The sequence below is a fragment of the Lynx canadensis genome, chromosome B2 (genome assembly GCF_007474595.2).
Source record: "Lynx canadensis isolate LIC74 chromosome B2, mLynCan4.pri.v2, whole genome shotgun sequence".
Lineage (NCBI taxonomy): Eukaryota > Metazoa > Chordata > Mammalia > Carnivora > Felidae > Lynx > Lynx canadensis.
Genome location: NC_044307.1, coordinates 143972865 through 143989234, shown reverse-complemented (window position 1 = coordinate 143989234; position 16370 = coordinate 143972865). Strand labels below are relative to the sequence as shown.

General features: G+C 47.0%; 1 protein-coding gene across 1 annotated transcript in view; it reads right to left on the bottom strand.

Moving 5' to 3' along the window:
* The window catches only part of FNDC1 (fibronectin type III domain containing 1), an 80280-nt gene that overhangs the window by 53375 nt on the left and 10535 nt on the right, over positions 1 to 16370 (bottom strand). Inside the window, exons 4-6 of the mRNA XM_032593271.1 lie at positions 7475 to 7681; positions 2272 to 2370; positions 600 to 717 (exon numbers count right to left, since the gene is read on the bottom strand). Of these exons, the coding sequence (XP_032449162.1) occupies positions 600 to 717; positions 2272 to 2370; positions 7475 to 7681 (424 nt within the window). The remainder of the gene's footprint in view (positions 1 to 599; positions 718 to 2271; positions 2371 to 7474; positions 7682 to 16370) is intronic.

The window sequence follows — 16370 nt, the reverse complement described above, 5'->3', positions numbered from 1 at the left end:
TGCTGTTGCAAATCAGTATAAAAATCTGAAGAGCATAACATCGTGGCTTAAGAGACAAGACAGTTGTCTTTTGCTGTACACAAATGAGCTGGACATAAAGAAATTCAGTGTCTGAAGAATGTCTAAAGAAGAACTACAGTGTGCAAGGCATTTGACAAATGTCCACCTCTCTGTGTAAAAATCCTTGCTCCTGCCAACCTTTCCTGGGTAATGGGAGGGACGGGAAGACTCCTTCTAAGATGGGCCCACACCCTCTGCACAACTAGATCGTCAGGAGACGAAGCAAAACACAAATGGGGCAAAGGAAGAGATGGAATCGAGGGAATTTCCAGACACAAGATAAAACTCTGAGCAAGTGAGAGGCGAGGTCCTCCTGTGTGCATTACACACGAGGCCATGATAGCATCTGAGCTGTGGGAAGTGTGTGACCACACTCGAGACTAGCTGGACTGCCAGAGAATAGTTGACCATTCAGCTATGGGAAGAGGCCATCATCCATGTATGTCAGAAGATACAGTCATTCAAATAAACACAGGTCTTTTGAGCACCAGAAAAACCACATCTCTCATACCTAAAGGCAAAGAAATAAGGAAAAGTACCTTGATGCAACAACTTTCTTCTGTTTTTCCAAAACAGGATCCACCCAGGCTACAAGCACAGATTGGGATGACATGACCCGGACGTTGATGTCTTCAGGCACATCCAGGTCATCCTCTTCTGGAATGACAACGGGACACCTTAGAGGCTGTCTCTACAACAGGCTCTGCCCCGAGTTCCTCTGGGCCCCCAGGGTTCATTAATCACGCTGTACAATTTTTAAATTGCTTATGCTTAATGTAGATAAACTAAAATCTCCACTCTTGTCCTTCTCACACACAGTCTAAGAAATGGGCAGTTCACTTGAAAAGCTGCCCAATCCAGCTGACATATAGCACAGTACAAAAGGGATGCTTTGCCCTGGTCCACGATTCTCCAAGCAACTCAGTGTTTTCTTAACACATACTGTAAGTTTCTGGGAAATCACACAATCTTTACAGGAAGCAAAAGTTTTGGGGGAGAAAAGGTCAAGCCAGAGCATTTCCTTGGCGATCATGGCATGAAACAAAATTCTGGCTCAAACAACTGCACAAATCACACTGGGTTCCATGTCTTCGCATTTTAGAAAATGTGGTTTCAAGACAGATTAAGAGTTACACTCAGACATAAAATAGATTTCAGTTTGCAGATTTCCAGTGGAATACATTATAGTCACGAAGCCTGTTCTTCGTGAAGTTCTGTTCAATCTGTACCATAAATGAAGATTAAGAGGTTTCAATTTTGCTTTTTAGTCTCTTGGGGGTTTTATTTTGTTTTTTTCTTTTCACCTTTAAGGGATGGTATTTCAAAAGGATGCGGCTTATGCTACAAATAGGGGAAGGTGGAAATAATTAGCGTGTTAGAAAAGCGATGGAGACACTTCTTCTATAGCAACAAATAATGAAAAATAAAAGTGCCACATCGTGTATTTGAGACTTCTGTTACACAGTGTAAGCAATCATAATCATCACAGATATAAAATTATAATACATATATTATACATAGTATATTCTATTACTGTATTATACATAGTAATAGAATGTCTATTCCACAATATACTATTGTAATCACAAATAAATTGTGAATTCATGAAAATAATCATGCTACAGGTTTGCCTCTTTAGGTTAAGGCACAGAATGCATAATAGGTATGTGTAATTTCTTAGTATGTGAGTAATATTAAAAACCACCTGTGAATGGACGTAGGAAAAAAGCCTCTGTTGGTAAATGACCAATGATCAGGCTATGAGAAAGCCTCTACTACCTTTTCTTCCTCTTCTCAATGCTGTGTTTCGGGGATTTTAGCTGAAATGAAGCATGAGTACAGATCTTGCATGCCGCCCCCTCCACACCTACTCCTACTCCTCTCTGTTCACAGTCTGACCCCAAGGGCCACCGATGTTGGATCAGACTGGATCCTTAAATGGAACAAACGATTGGCTGCTTCTATCACGGCAAATTTGCCGCACAGAGAAGCCATTCAAAATACACAAAGAAATATGCTTCATTGGAAGAACTCTGTGGGCTCTGAGTATAAAAGAAACACACTTCTGTCTGAAATGTGGCCGAGCCAGCCCTGTTGTTACCTTCACACTGAATGACACCCAGTTAATTTGTCGCTTAGCCAGCATCATTTGGAAACAAGACCTCATTCACACAGACCATGACTTGAGCAGGTGCATCCTTGGAAACATACCTGAAATCTTCCGTTTCGTTAGGGCAGCCCTGTAGACAGGCTGACTCTGCCCCTGTGAGTTCATGGACTGCAGGGAGACCACATACACCGACTCCGAGGCTGTGGACCAACCGGCAAGGGATGAGGCTCTGCACTTGGCTTTCCGGAATGCACACCCTCATTGTCTGCGTCTCCCACCCCTACCACCAATCTTGGCTTTCTGGGGGCATTCCAATTTCTTCTAGACAATTAAAGATGAGACCAAGAACTGTAAGAACTAGGCTCAAGAAGAACACTATTATGTTAGAAAATGTGGGAGTGACGGTTACCTATAATTCTTGAGAAGTAGGTTTCTATCTCACCAAAATTGAAGAAAGGTGAGCAGTGTTTAAAAAAGAAAAGAATAGTATATTTTACCCACAGAAATCCCTCAATTTCTTTTTTACCTCCAGAATAGAAAGAGGGGTCACTCTGTTTCTGTCATCGAAAAGAAGGAAGCAAGAAAAAAACAGTGAGTGTATCCAATTAGCAGTCCAGAGAGCATGCTGGGCCCTTAGAAACCAACATCCTCAGAATTGAGTCTCCAAAGATTTATTAAGAGCAAATGTAAGAGTTTAAACATACCCTTTATTTCTGGATTGTTCTTTAAGTTAGGTCCCGCCACCCCACTCCCCTAATTGGACATTGGGCCCACTAGCATCCAACTGAATCTAAACTTGAAAACTTTATTTGTGAAAAAAATACAATGATGAAATAAAACTTGTAACTCTCAAGCACCTTGGAACCATAGAGTCTGGGACCCAGATGAAGTCTTCATTCATTATCTTCCAATGTGACCTTCTTGTTTTATAAATAAGGACATAAAGCCATGAAAAAAATTGGTTGACTTGCCCAAAGCCACGCCCCTAAGAAGAACTCAAAGTTGTCTCCAAATCCAGAGTTGCTAATGCCTAACTCCAGGCTCTTCCGACCGAGCTTCCTGTAGCAGCCTTGATCAGCTCAAGAGTAAAAATGAGGCAATTTGATATATTTCTAGTGCAGACAACAATCTTATCAGGTAATACCTAAGCAAATTAGCAGAAGGGACACTGAGGTCCTAACAGAAACCTGTAACACTAGAGGTCTGCTTTCAGGGATTGCAAAGTTTCACAGCAAGGGAAGAACAAACGTTTTGTTTTTACAAACAATATGGCAGTTAAACATAAAAGGAGACCAGTGTTCAAAAACCTCACGTGGAGAAACCTACTTATGTAAACTAAACTGCTGTAGACTAATCACGTTTCAGGGAAAGCGGACAATGTTTGACAATCTTTGAGCACCTCCACTCTCCCTCTTCTTCTCTCTCTCTCTCTCTCTCTCTCTCTCTATATATATATGTATATATATACACACACATATATGTACACATATATATGTATATACAAATATATATATGTATATATACACACATATATACATATACATACATACTTACAGAGAGAGATAGAGCAGGTAAAACTCATGCTGGGATGATAAATTATTATTGAGGCTAAGGCTCTGACATCTTACTCTACCACAGAATTTTGAAATGTATGTTTTATAAAAGGGAAGAATCAAGTTTGTAACCCTCACATTCATAGAGCATCAAACTAAGCTTCCAGAGAGAAGTCCCTTCAGGGGATCAATTTCTTGGTGCTATTGACAAAGGAAGCAGCCCAAGGTCAACAAAGAAAAATTGTGCCATCCAACCTCACAACCCGGGAACACGTATAAATAAACATAAAAAATGTGACCCATCATTTATCAAGAGCCACCAAGAAATGAGTAACTTCCCACAATTGATGTTTTTACATATTTGCGATGTACTTCTTAAAGTTCCGAGACTGTTTTTAATGCCCAGATTCTTGATTTGCAAGCTCTCCACACTAAACTTGGCCCAAGATTATCATGAAGGAAGAGTAAACCGGGACAGCTCACGTGTCTGGGTCTGTCTCTGCCATGCTGGGCATGTCCCATCAGTTACTCATTTAGTCCCGACAAAAGTTCCATGAGGAAGCTACTCTCACAGTCTCCTTTTCACATATGAACAACCAGGATCAGGGGGACAAGGTGACCCACCCAAGGTCATGGACTAGGTGGTCAGTCCAACACCCAAGTTTTACTCCTCTGGGTGAGGAGGGAGCAGGGCCCAGAGCCAAGTACCGGCTACGGAGCAACCAACTCGTTCTTCACAGAAGCAATGAAGCCTCACTGGTATCACAACACACTCCATTCTGTGCCCGATTATTGATAGTCTGGAAATGAAATTTCCAAACTGATCCCACCATCACCAGCCCAGTGCCCCCTGGGACCCCAGGCACCCCCGCCCCTCCTCAGAGCCACAGAGCCTGACCTCAGGCATGTGACTCACCAGAAACGCAGGTGTCTGGACTTCAGACTTGTCTGTCCTCACTTCCTGAGGGAGCCCAAACTCACACGCTCCTTCATTACTGCCCCACTCGCACGTGAGCTCTGGTGCTTGCTCTGTTCTCTCGCCTCCTTAGCCCGGGGCCACTGTGCCTCCCTGGAGGGGACTTGGCCCCTGAGCCCTGGGTGCCCACCACAGCACTTCCCACCTCCTGTGCCCGCATCTCTGCCTCCGCTTGCACTCTGTCCGTTCTCTGCAGGCACCACGCTTTTCATGGCATCTGGCTTATGAACAGAATTAGAACCCTAATTCTGGTAAAAATGAGAACACGGGCATCTCCTAACACAACAGGCCCGCTGCGACATCTCCCCGGGAATACACGGCATCCTCCCAACCGTGCTGGAGCCAGCGTCCAGGGAGACCTCTTCTTCCTCACGGCAGCCTCTGGGATCATTCACGACGGCAAGTCCAACACATTTTTGTTTGGTCAAAATTCAAAAGCTAACACGGTGTAGCTGAGGCACAGGAGGTCCACACTGCTCATCAGGCTGAGGCCGGAGCCATCCTTGACCTCAGGTCCCACATTTGTTCAAGCTGAAGCAGCAAACAAATCCTTCTTCTGCCCTCAGGTGAGCCAGGGGTCATGACCGAGCAAATCAAGAGGCAGCAGAACCACTCAGATGAGACGCTTGTTCACACTGACCGACGTCTTACTGCGTGGTGTCTGTGAGAGGCTCAGCACAGTGAAAAGTGCCCACTTAAAAAAGGCCCCCTGCAGTCTCAGGACGTAAAAACAGAGACTCCACTCTTCTGCTGATACTCTGGGTAGAATTTGGCCCGTGTCACCAAAACAGAGCCATTTTACAAGAGATGGCAAGAGGTAGGCTCTTCAAGAATGGACGACCAAAGAGTGATTGGGCCTCTAGCTCCAGGCCTCGCTGCTCATACTGAAGCCTCACAAAGCACCCACGGCTCAGACTTGTCCATCTCCTTCTGTGACCCCGTGTGGTGGCCAGTGGCACGGGAGCAGAGGGGTGGCTGGTCATTTTTGTTGGGGAGGTCTGGAGTCTGTATCTCGAGATGGTTTGGATGCTATGCCTGGCAGAACACCCACCAGGCTCTTCCAAGAGTCTTCAGCATGTGGCTGAACAGAGAGCAGTGAGCAGGACGGTGACTTCAGGGCTATTGCAGAAGGGGAATCCAGCCTGGCCTTCCACCGGTGTCTCCACACGGATCAAATCTGCCCCGATCAGTGCCCACCGTGCAGCCCAGGGGGCCAGGCTTTGAGAGCCTTGAGGAACTCAGAGCTGCCTGTCCAGACTCCACAATATGTGGTCACCGAGCAGAGTGGATTGTCTTCTCGGAGCACCTGAGGCGCCTGGGGCCAGCAGGAGGCTGACTTGTTTCCTCCACCGCCCCTGAGCCCCCGACCGCTGTTCATCGCTCCTGTGAGCCTGGCACCCTCCCTCTGGGCTCTCTTCTCCCTTCCTTCTTCCACTCCTCCGTCTTGTCTCGCCAGACTCACTTCCCACTACTTGCCTGTCCCGTGTCGTGTCTGACAGAAGACTTGAGTAGGAGCCACGGGCACCACTGCCTTCTCACCAGGGACACTGCTTACGGCACACGGCTCCGTGTCCTCGTGGGCTCCTTTGCCTGGAGCCCACCCTCCGTCCCACCTCCAGCCCATCTCGCGGGTGCTGGAAGCTGAGCGAAGCCTGGCATGCAAGTGAAGAGACCACCAGGTCCCACAGGAGTCTTGTGGGAGGGCCCAATAAATCACACCCCCTTTCTGGCCCGAGTACTGACCCAATTAGGAAACGAATGACAATAAGCAGTGGGGGGCCAATATACTTATTGCTGGTGCGAATGTTGGAGAACATGGGGTAAGTATTCTGGAATGAGCCCTAGAATCACGTGGGCCGTCCTGCCCAGCAGCCCTGGGCTCTACATGACTTAGGCCTAGAGGAACTGAGCAGACCACGTGTTCTCTAGAGCCTGGCTTCCCCCCAAGTGGAGGACACACAAAGGGCAACCCACGCTTACCCAACGCCGACCACCAAACTCATCAGGTAAATAAGGGGGTGTGAGGAAAGGGGGAGAAAGGCAGCAAAGGTCAGGCCTCCACCCAAGCAAGAACAATGCACATAATCTCTCCACGTTACAGCAGACGTTCCCTCCCATCCACGTTCCGTGGCCAAGGCTTCCTTCCCACAATAAAGGTTTGCAGAGAAGGAGGAAGGCAGGCCTGATATGCAGCTTCCATCAGCAGTCACCACATTTCATCTTGAAAGGACCCAAGTTCCAGTGTCCTGGGATCTAGGACAAAGCTTAAAAGAACAAAACGGTGGGGCACCTGGGTGGCTCAGTCAGTTCAGCGTCCAACTCAGGTCACAATCCCGCAGACCATGAGTTTGAGCTGTGCATCGGGCTCTGGGTGACAGTGCAGAGCCCACTTTGGATCCTTTGTCCCCCTCTTGCTGCTCCTCCCCCACCTGCACTGTCTTTCAAAAATAAATAAAACATTACCAAAAAAAAAAAAGGACAAAATGGTGGAAACAGAGACAAGATGAGAAAACCTTAGCTTCCCTCTCATGTCCAGAAAAATGGCCCAACTCAAGGAACTGATGGACACCTGGAGGGGAGGCCTTGTCCTGCCCCTAACGGAAGGCTGAAAGGGCAGAGGCACGGAGGGCAGACCTTGCAGAGTTCAGTTCGGAAGAATCGCAATACCTGGAAAATGAACGCTACGCCTACCATGTACCTTTCTGTCATCAACGAGCTTCTAAACATTGACAAGATTGCATCGGTCATCAAAACATCAGTTACCATTAAACTCACCCAGCTTTTTAATTTCGTGTGTTCGCTCATCTCTTGTCAGCGGAACATAATTCATCTTCCGGCCACTTTCCCCGTAGCCCAGAAGAAAACCCCGTGATCTGCGTGGACTCTTGGCTCCCGACAGGCGTGGTGCCTTCCACGCAACGGAGAGCCGGTCGTCTGAGGATCGGACACGCACGCGCAAGGGCTTGTTTGGCACTTCCTTTTCTTAAAGAGGACATGACACAGAAATTATTAAACAGTACACCCCTCAGACTTAACCATTGAGTATGTCAAGTCAGTCCAAAGTCTGGCAGCTGTGCTCGAAACCTCCATGTTCGCTAACGCATTCGAGGAGGAACGTATTTCCCCCACGGGTATCGACACTCCACTCACATGTTCCTCCCCGCATTTCGGACCGAGAGTTCTCGAGAACTTCAAGTGGAAACATACCACTGTGGGGCTGCCAGCCAGAAATCTTGGATGTTTTACAACGTCCTTTTTCACCTGTTTTGAGTTCTTAAGGCCAAAACTATATATTCTCCGGTGAGAGCTAAAGGTCAGTGTAAAAACATAGGAAATGCAATTCGGTACTATTTCTAACTGTCCTCCAGGAAGCTCTCCTCTCTAAGGCTGAAAAGACAGCCTCTCCTTGTCTTTACGGTTAAACCCCTAAGAGCTAAATACTAACTGGCTTCTGCTTTTTATTGTAATTTCTCTTTCATGGCTGCCTTGCCCCGCCAGGTAAACCCCGCTGCTCACCCCAGTCTCCGCTCTTTCCTTCTCGTGACATCAATGCCTAGAAATCCTCTTGCTAAATGCCGATCTCCAGAAACGCTCTGACTGTTCACTTTTTTCAAAGCAATGCATTCTGGTGGCCAGTACTTAGTGTTTTGAATCTTGTTTTTACATCAGTTAAGAGCCGACAAGTTTGGGAACAAGGGTGAGGGGCCCTGGGGAGACCACACTGCCTGTTTCTGACAGTGGGCCACATTCTAGCCCTGCATCAGGATACGGTTAGGCTAATATGTGTCTCTCTGGTTACAGAGGCCAGGTCTTCCCAGGTATTGTTCTTCAACCTACATCAGCCCATTAGTAATTCTGACTAGTGTTTTAGACATTCTTAGCTAAGCAAAGACATAGAAACAGAATCTAATGTCACGAGTTAGTGTGAGTTTCAATAACACAAATAGACACTAGAGATGGTTATTCTAAAAAGCCAGACACATGGCTCCAATGTCTTAAATGTAATCAAAAGGGATATTCTTTTGTACACTAGCTGGAGTTACCTACTCAGTTACTGGGCACCTGCATTCCTAAAGACTACTTAGAGAATATCATGTTATGGTAAAATAAATATTTTGCCCAATATGCAAAGTAGTAATTTTTTTTTTATTTGAGAGAGAGAGCATGCGTGCAAGCAGGGGAGGGGCAGAGGGAGGGAGGGGGGGAAAGAGGGAGAGAGACAGAGACAGAGAGAGAGAGAGAGAGAGAGAGAGAGAGAGAATCTCAAACAGGTTCCATGTTCAGCATGGAGGCTGACGCAGGGCTCGATCCCTGAGATCACGACCTGAGCCAAAATCAAGAGTTGGATGCTCAACCACCTGAGCCACCCAGGTGCCCCTCAAAGTAGTAACTATTAAGATTTTTTGTTTTTAGCCCAATAGTGTAGTCAAGGGACTAACTTTATGGAACTTGCAGCCTGATATCGAGTAACTTTTCCTGGAGTTATACCAAACTGATCTCCGTTTTGTTCCAAGTTAAGAGGTAGGCTCTCAATTTCAAGGACTAGCCTCTATAAAAATTAAGGACCACCAAATGATATGGAAAGACAAATATATTCATTTAAGTAGCTCAAAAGAAAATCATTTGCCAAAACTGTTCAGTACTAATACTCATTAATGGCACAGCATTGATTAACTATATGAGTTCCTATATTAATCCTATGATTTGTTATTCTTAAGAGTTCCCAGTGGGGATCTCTTACTTCATACCCATAACAATGCGATGTCCCATGTTTCTAGAAAGATCCAGGTTGCCAAAACTTATTAAGTGTTTGAGTTATCCACAGATGACGGTGTCACAGAGGTGGACATGAATTTCTTCATCAGCATGGGTCACTGACAAACAGACTTTGTGTGGGGCTACAGTGAAAAGATTTTTTTTTTAAATACTGAGGAAAATGTCTTATAAAACAACACATATAAAAGTAAAATCTGAATAAGGAACAGCATGTTCAGTCTCACTTATCAACAACGACGTTTTGGTTTGTTTTTTAAAGTTAGCAGATCTTGGGGGGACATTCATCAGAACAAAATACATAACCAAGCTTAATTTCTCAGGAATAGTGTTCATGTCATTTTCAGATTTGTGCAAAGTGATGAAATAGACTTTACAGGAGCCATAAGCATGGGCATAGAAGTCAAGAAAGAAAATTTTACAGGAAGCAAAACCCTTTGCTTCATTCTGTCTTTACATCTTCTAAGTCATTTTTACCCGTGGGACTCTAATGCAAACTGTCACCACACACACGAAATTCCATTTTAACAGAAGATCCTCTCATGAGTTAATGACACAGACTCTCTGAGGGTGAACCACCTGAGGTTGGGGTTTGATTTCACTGGATGCCCAGCATTGGGCAGGGGTTGGTACTACATTTTTAAAAAGTGTAAAAGGTGAAAATGATCTCTGCCAACAACATATGATGTTTATTTGACTTTTATAAAAAGTTCATACCTCTTCAAGGGCGCCTCTCAGTGATGTGGGGTTGAAAATGACTCTTGCTCAAGCTGCCACAGGCCATTTGCACCGCTTGTTTTTTGGGTGGAAATGACAGGGTCACCACCCAACCATGGCTGCCACAGTCTGTTTCTCGAGGAGCGGCAGTAAACAGGACAGATGTCCATGGTGCTGTTATCAATTTGACTGTTCTCAGTGTTACTCACCCACCCCGAGCTCTTGGTCTAAAGCCCTCTGCGGCCTACAGTGATGCTCCTACCACTGCAGAAAGCAACACGTCAGCACGGGAGTTCTGGGATGACGTCCAGCAAAATGGGCAAATGTACTGAAAACACACACATGGGTCTTACAGGAGTCAGCTAAAAAATAAATTATTGGACAGAGATGGTTGTTCCCTGCCCTGGAGCTCTCCTCCAGGCCTGGGACGCTTCCAGCCATGTCCCGCGTGCTACAGTGGAAAGTGTTCCCGGAGGGTGCACTGTCACTGCTGGGCCTGGGGAACGTGGCGGGTCTCTGCTCCAGACAAATAACCTCCGACACTCAACAGTAAAATACTGACAAAACAGTAACAAGGAAAAGTGACAGAGTCCCTGAGGAGGAGGAAGGGGTAAGGTTCCAAGGACAAGGAGTTCAGTCTCAGACGGCACAAGTTTGTTGCCTGACGTGCCTGTGGCTCTGTCTTGACCCACACGAGGCCCACTAACTATCCACCACACTGCCCAGTGGCAAAGACAGTGGCTGCCCCCTCAGATCGTATGGGCTTTCACCCCCGGCTCCGACCTGCTGTCCAACCTCTCCGCACCAGGGCTGGGAAGGAGGCTGAGCCTGCTGTACAAGGAACTCAGGGGAAAACAGGGAACGGGGCTGAGGCTAGCCCCAACCACCAACCACAGGGCTGAGGCCAGCCCCAACCACCAACCACACTGCCTACTGTATACAGACCTTCACAGTTTATCCCAAGCCCTCACATGGTTTATTTTAATTGTCTTTACAAGAGCTTCCAAGTAAGTAGGACAGACATCATAATCCCTGAGAGAAAACTGATGTTCAAAGAGATGAAGTCACTGACCCAAGGCCGCACAGCTACCGAGTGCCCAGTGGAGACCCGAATTCCACCACTGCGGGCCGAGTTCCAATCTTGTCTAACTAGACGCCTCCCCTTTACGTTCTCCCCTCACCCCATATGCCACCTTGGCAACCACCTAACCTCGTCTGCCAATGAATGAATGTCAAACAAGGTTCAGAACTGAACAGGCCGTCTTCAGGGTATGAGTATAATGCCTCGTACAGTGGGCACTAAGAGTGTGTGTGTGGGCACGCGCACGTGTGTGTGTGCGTGTATGTGGGCGTGCGTGTGTTTCAATGGACCAGACAGTATACCCAGCAGGTAACAAACAAACAAGAGAAGGCCTCTCACCAAAGATTGCCCTGAGAACTGTTCCCACACCACACGGACGTTCCAGACTCTGAAAACCACAGAGTAAGGTGAAAATGCCCCCCTCAACACAGCCCTCCATTTTTCCAACCCCCCTCAACACAGCCCTCCATTTTTCTAACCTTGGTTTTAGAAACGCCAGCTATAATTTTTTTTTCAGGTATTTTGAAAATTTCTTTAATATGCTGGGTCCTTCACACCATCAAACATCTTTCATAGACCTTTTATAGATCATCTGGTAACTCTCTTCTAAGCTGATGCACACATTAAAAAAAAAAACAAAACTATCCGTATGGTTCACATTTACTTGCAATGAAACTATTTCGGTGTCTTCTCTAAGCTGTATGTGATAGCTTCACAGAAGCCCTGTGAAATTTTTCTAATAAATCTCTGTAAGTCTTTTATCTTGAAAACAGGAAGTCACAATTGCCACGGGTAATCCCGCTCACATTGACCAGTGCAGAGTGTATTTTAACCTTGGCGGGACACAATCTCTCCCTTGCTCCTGGTACAACCTAACCAGGTAGATCTTACTCAGAACTGGTCAATAACAGAAGACCTGTGGCGATCAATTACACACCATCTACCTGGCAGGTCAACTGGGGACAACAATTACCATCTGGATTATAGCAGACCTCAGAAAGTCAAACAGGATTAGGACATCGCTCCTGACCTGTACTGCCAGCCACACCAATTGGCAAATATTCTGAAATTACACGGACTCAGAATGTGCTCTTGATGCAAAGAAAAAAACTTTAAAAACCAACGTGATGCTCTGCCCATCTACAATTTGAAGCTAGTTAAACATGGTTGCTTCTGAATTGGGTTTCCACAGACTCTAAAGTCAGGGTTTGAATCTGAGTCTGATACTCACTAGCTGTGTGACTTTGAGAATATTCACTGAAGCTCCATTTCCTCCTCTGTAAAGTAGTATATAGCATGTCGAATTTTGTAATATTAATCCACAAAAGGCATTTAAAACTGTTCCTGGCATATATTAAGCACACATTCATTGCTAGCTGTGTGTGCAGTTGTGATAAAAATGAAATTCATTTACCAGACTCACTGGATGGGTGGGCCACACTTGCGCTACACAGCTCATCATGATGCCTTGCACACGGGGGGCGCCACGAAAATGCGTTGCAAAGAACCAGACAAAAGCAAAAGATGCCCTATTGCCAAAGACTCTTTACGTTGAAAACCTTCTCAAATGCGAGGTGGTCTAATCCAGACCCCTTTTTGCACCATGAACTGAAAGCATCTAACAATTATCAAGTCCCTCCTCTTCGCTGGCCTAAAAGAGTCCGTGGCCACTGCTGTCCAGGGACCACTTTCCTCAGCCTGGCCTCAGCTACCAGGACATTCTCATTTTCCGCAGAGTGTGAGGTATCACTCGGTGCGCAGCTCTGAGGACCAGGTTTAAGTGGTCTCTTCCACTGACCAACTTGACACCCCACTTCCCTGACCTCCAGGCCTCACAAAGATAAAGGTAAATGGCCCTTATCCCCATTCCCATGGCCTCGCAGGGCAGGCCTGTGTGCTCACTCGTCCTCTGCCCCAGGCAGCTTCCCCACCAACCCCAAACATCAGACCCCCGAGGCCAGTGGGGGCACCGGTCCGTCCAGCGAGAAGAGGTCCAGCCTGTGAGGCTAGAGTAGTGGCCCCCACACGGTAGTGTGGGGCGGAATCACCTGGAAGGCTTGTGGAAACACTCCCCAGCCCCCACCCCCATCAGGGCCAGAGAGTCCAAAGCTTACGTGCACATTTGATGAATAAACATGATAAGGAAGAGACAGGATGGGAAAAGGGGAGAAAATGTGCATTAGAGGGGTGTGAAGATGAACCACGGACAGCCAGAACAGAGACAGGACATGGGCTTTGCTGTCCCCACTCAGAGTATGGATTCCCTGTCGCTAACATAGGTCCAGGCCAGCACTGACTGACATCTGCCAAGATAGGTTTGCAAGCACCTCTGTCTGCCAAGGGCTCCTTCCTGGGCGAGCTCTGACACGTAATCTCCTGAGACACCTCTGCATGTTTCACAAAACTCTCCTTCCACACACCCACATTTGCAGTTCTTCCTCTGAAGTCCTTTTAATGCCATGTTTTCGTTTCCAGTAAACACCCTCAGTGATTTGACTACTAAGCTTTTGTGTGATAGGCCAAATATTTTTATTTGACAGTTTATTACTAACAACTTAACAACAGTGAGAAAATATTTTTAACAATAAAGAATTACTTAACCAGAAAGAGAAAGACTGTCTTATTTCTTTATTTTGGAATAGTGTCTGTCACCATGTCACCAACCTTCGTAAGATAATTGGATCCCTACCAGGCAGAAGGCATTTGACAAACATCCTCACAATAATCCAATAATGGCCCATTTACAAAGGAAGCGAGGCTCAGAATGGTTAAGGGGGGATTCAAAGCCAGACAGCAGGGGCACTAAGCTGGGCTGGAACCCTGATCTGTGGGATCTGTAGCTCTGATTCTCTCCACTTCGTTCTTGTTCAGAAGTTCCCGGTGGTTATAGAGTCGGTGTCACCAGCGGCCAGCATGGCGGCTGCCCTGGGAGAAGGTCCCCTTGGTGCCTCACAGACACCTCAGGTGAAGGATCTGGTCTGCAGCTCCAGTAATCACTGCCCGTGACTTCCACACCACGAGGACACCCACTTACGGAAAATGTCAGCATAGACCCCAAGGACCCGGCTGCTCTTAAGAGAAGTTGGTCCATCTGTCCCATCAGGATACACTCATCACACGGTTCCCCTGACATTTATACATTTCAGCACTCCAGGGAAGACCGTCTGATGAAGAGCCCAGGACCTGGGCAGCACCACCGACGGCCTGGCCGCCTGACTCATCCGGGGAAGCATTCAGAACATGAAGGAGAGAATTTTTGCAAGTTAGACACATCTCTCCGTCCTTCAGAGACACTAGAGCGGTGGCCCTAAGCCCACACTTGGAGGCACTGGACCCTTACTGCCTTTTCAGGGCTTGGGAGAAGACAGAAGATCTTCAAAAAAAGAAAGAGAAAAAGAAAGAAAAACAACCTTGATCTCCCCCAAGCTAATCAATGTCAATTACTAACATTGTGATGGATCACGAACCCTAAAGAGCCTTTATAAAACATCTCACACTAACTCTTAAATCAACCAACCTAAGTGTCTTCCGTCAAGCTTTCTCCTGCCCCCTGGACCTGTCCAGGTCTTCACAAACTCTTCTCTCCTGCTCCCTGGGATGATGCAGTGATGTCCAGGCTGTCACCAGATGACAAGCCTCAGGGCATCCTTCTTGGCATGGCGTGGAGAAAGGACGGTGTGGTCAGAACCCCACAGGCTGTGTGAGGCAGCCAGCACTGGTGCCCTAAAATAGGGCACTCGGAATCCAGTAGGGATGGTCCCAGAAACAAAGCAAATACTTTCCGCCATCCTGGGACCACTCAGCTGTGGCCATATTGTTTTGTTTGGCTGTTCGTTTCACGTTATCACTTAGCATAGCTCCTCAAACTTTTCACCAGAGTTTACTTAACAGCAAAAGCAGATGGCACAATCCCAGAAGCCTGGAGTAAGGCAATTTATGCAGTCTTTATCTCAAAATTGCACGTCAATTCTGCAGACTACTCTTTAATATTTTGGTGTTTGTTTTACACTAGAAAGTAACGTTTTGAATGACTGATCATCAAGAAAGCACTTCCTGTGGACACGGCCGGTGAATCCTATACCTTCACGGACTTCCAGGTTCCAAGAACCCCAGGTTTAGAAGCCCCAAGAACCACTAGTGCGTCAGCAGCTTCAGGATGTTATCCAACGTGTCAAACGGTGGCTGACTTCGACCTCGGTGGTGCAAAGAACATCAGTGAAAAGTACTTTATGCCACCGATTTCACCCCACAGGACCAGGGCTACAAAATGCCAGGTCACCCTGAGATGGCGGCCAGTGCTACATGAGTGACACCTGCACAAGTTGGTCATGAAGCCTGGCCACCGGCACAAGAATTAAGAGGTTCAGCAACCACCTGCATGGACACATTCCTCAGTTCTTATAGATCCTAAGCCTTTCGAGGGGCATCTCTCCCCACACTAAGCTGACCATCTTACTGTGTAGGCAGAGCAAGGGTCTGCTTCCTACTCACGGCAGTAGCTCCTGTATAAGCCTTGAAGAACAACACCAGCCACCGATGTCCTCAGCCACCTGCGACAGGAGCCTGGGGGGAGCCCAGCCCTGGCCCAGCCCCACGGACACAGCGTGAGGGGATCCAGGGAGCTTCTCCAGCTGTGGAGGCCTCCTCCATCCATGATGGGCAGTCGCAGTCACTGAAAGCGTCTGCTCTAGATCCCTCTAGGGGTATCGTCATTTCCAGAGGCACTTCCTGAGGACCCACGGGGGCCACAGAAAAGCAAAAGGGGGAACGGTCCTTTTCTGACCTCCTCAGCGGCTGAAATGCAGACCTCTGGCATTTCTTCACCCCGCGGTGTAACACGGAGACTATGGAGGCCGAGACGAAGGACTGGGAAATATTCTGAGGAAAATCATGTCCCAGTTCAAAGGTTTGTTTGGTTCAGTTGTTTTAGTCTTAAAGCTCGTCTACATCGCTCTCATTCGGGAGTAGACAACTAAGTAACGCACTCGTTCCCTGGAAATGAAGACCATGTTTTTGCTGAGTGGCTACTAAGAATTCAACTTCTTACTGTGACCCAACATGTCCTTTGCAAATGGAAGACCCAGTTACGATATTTGAATA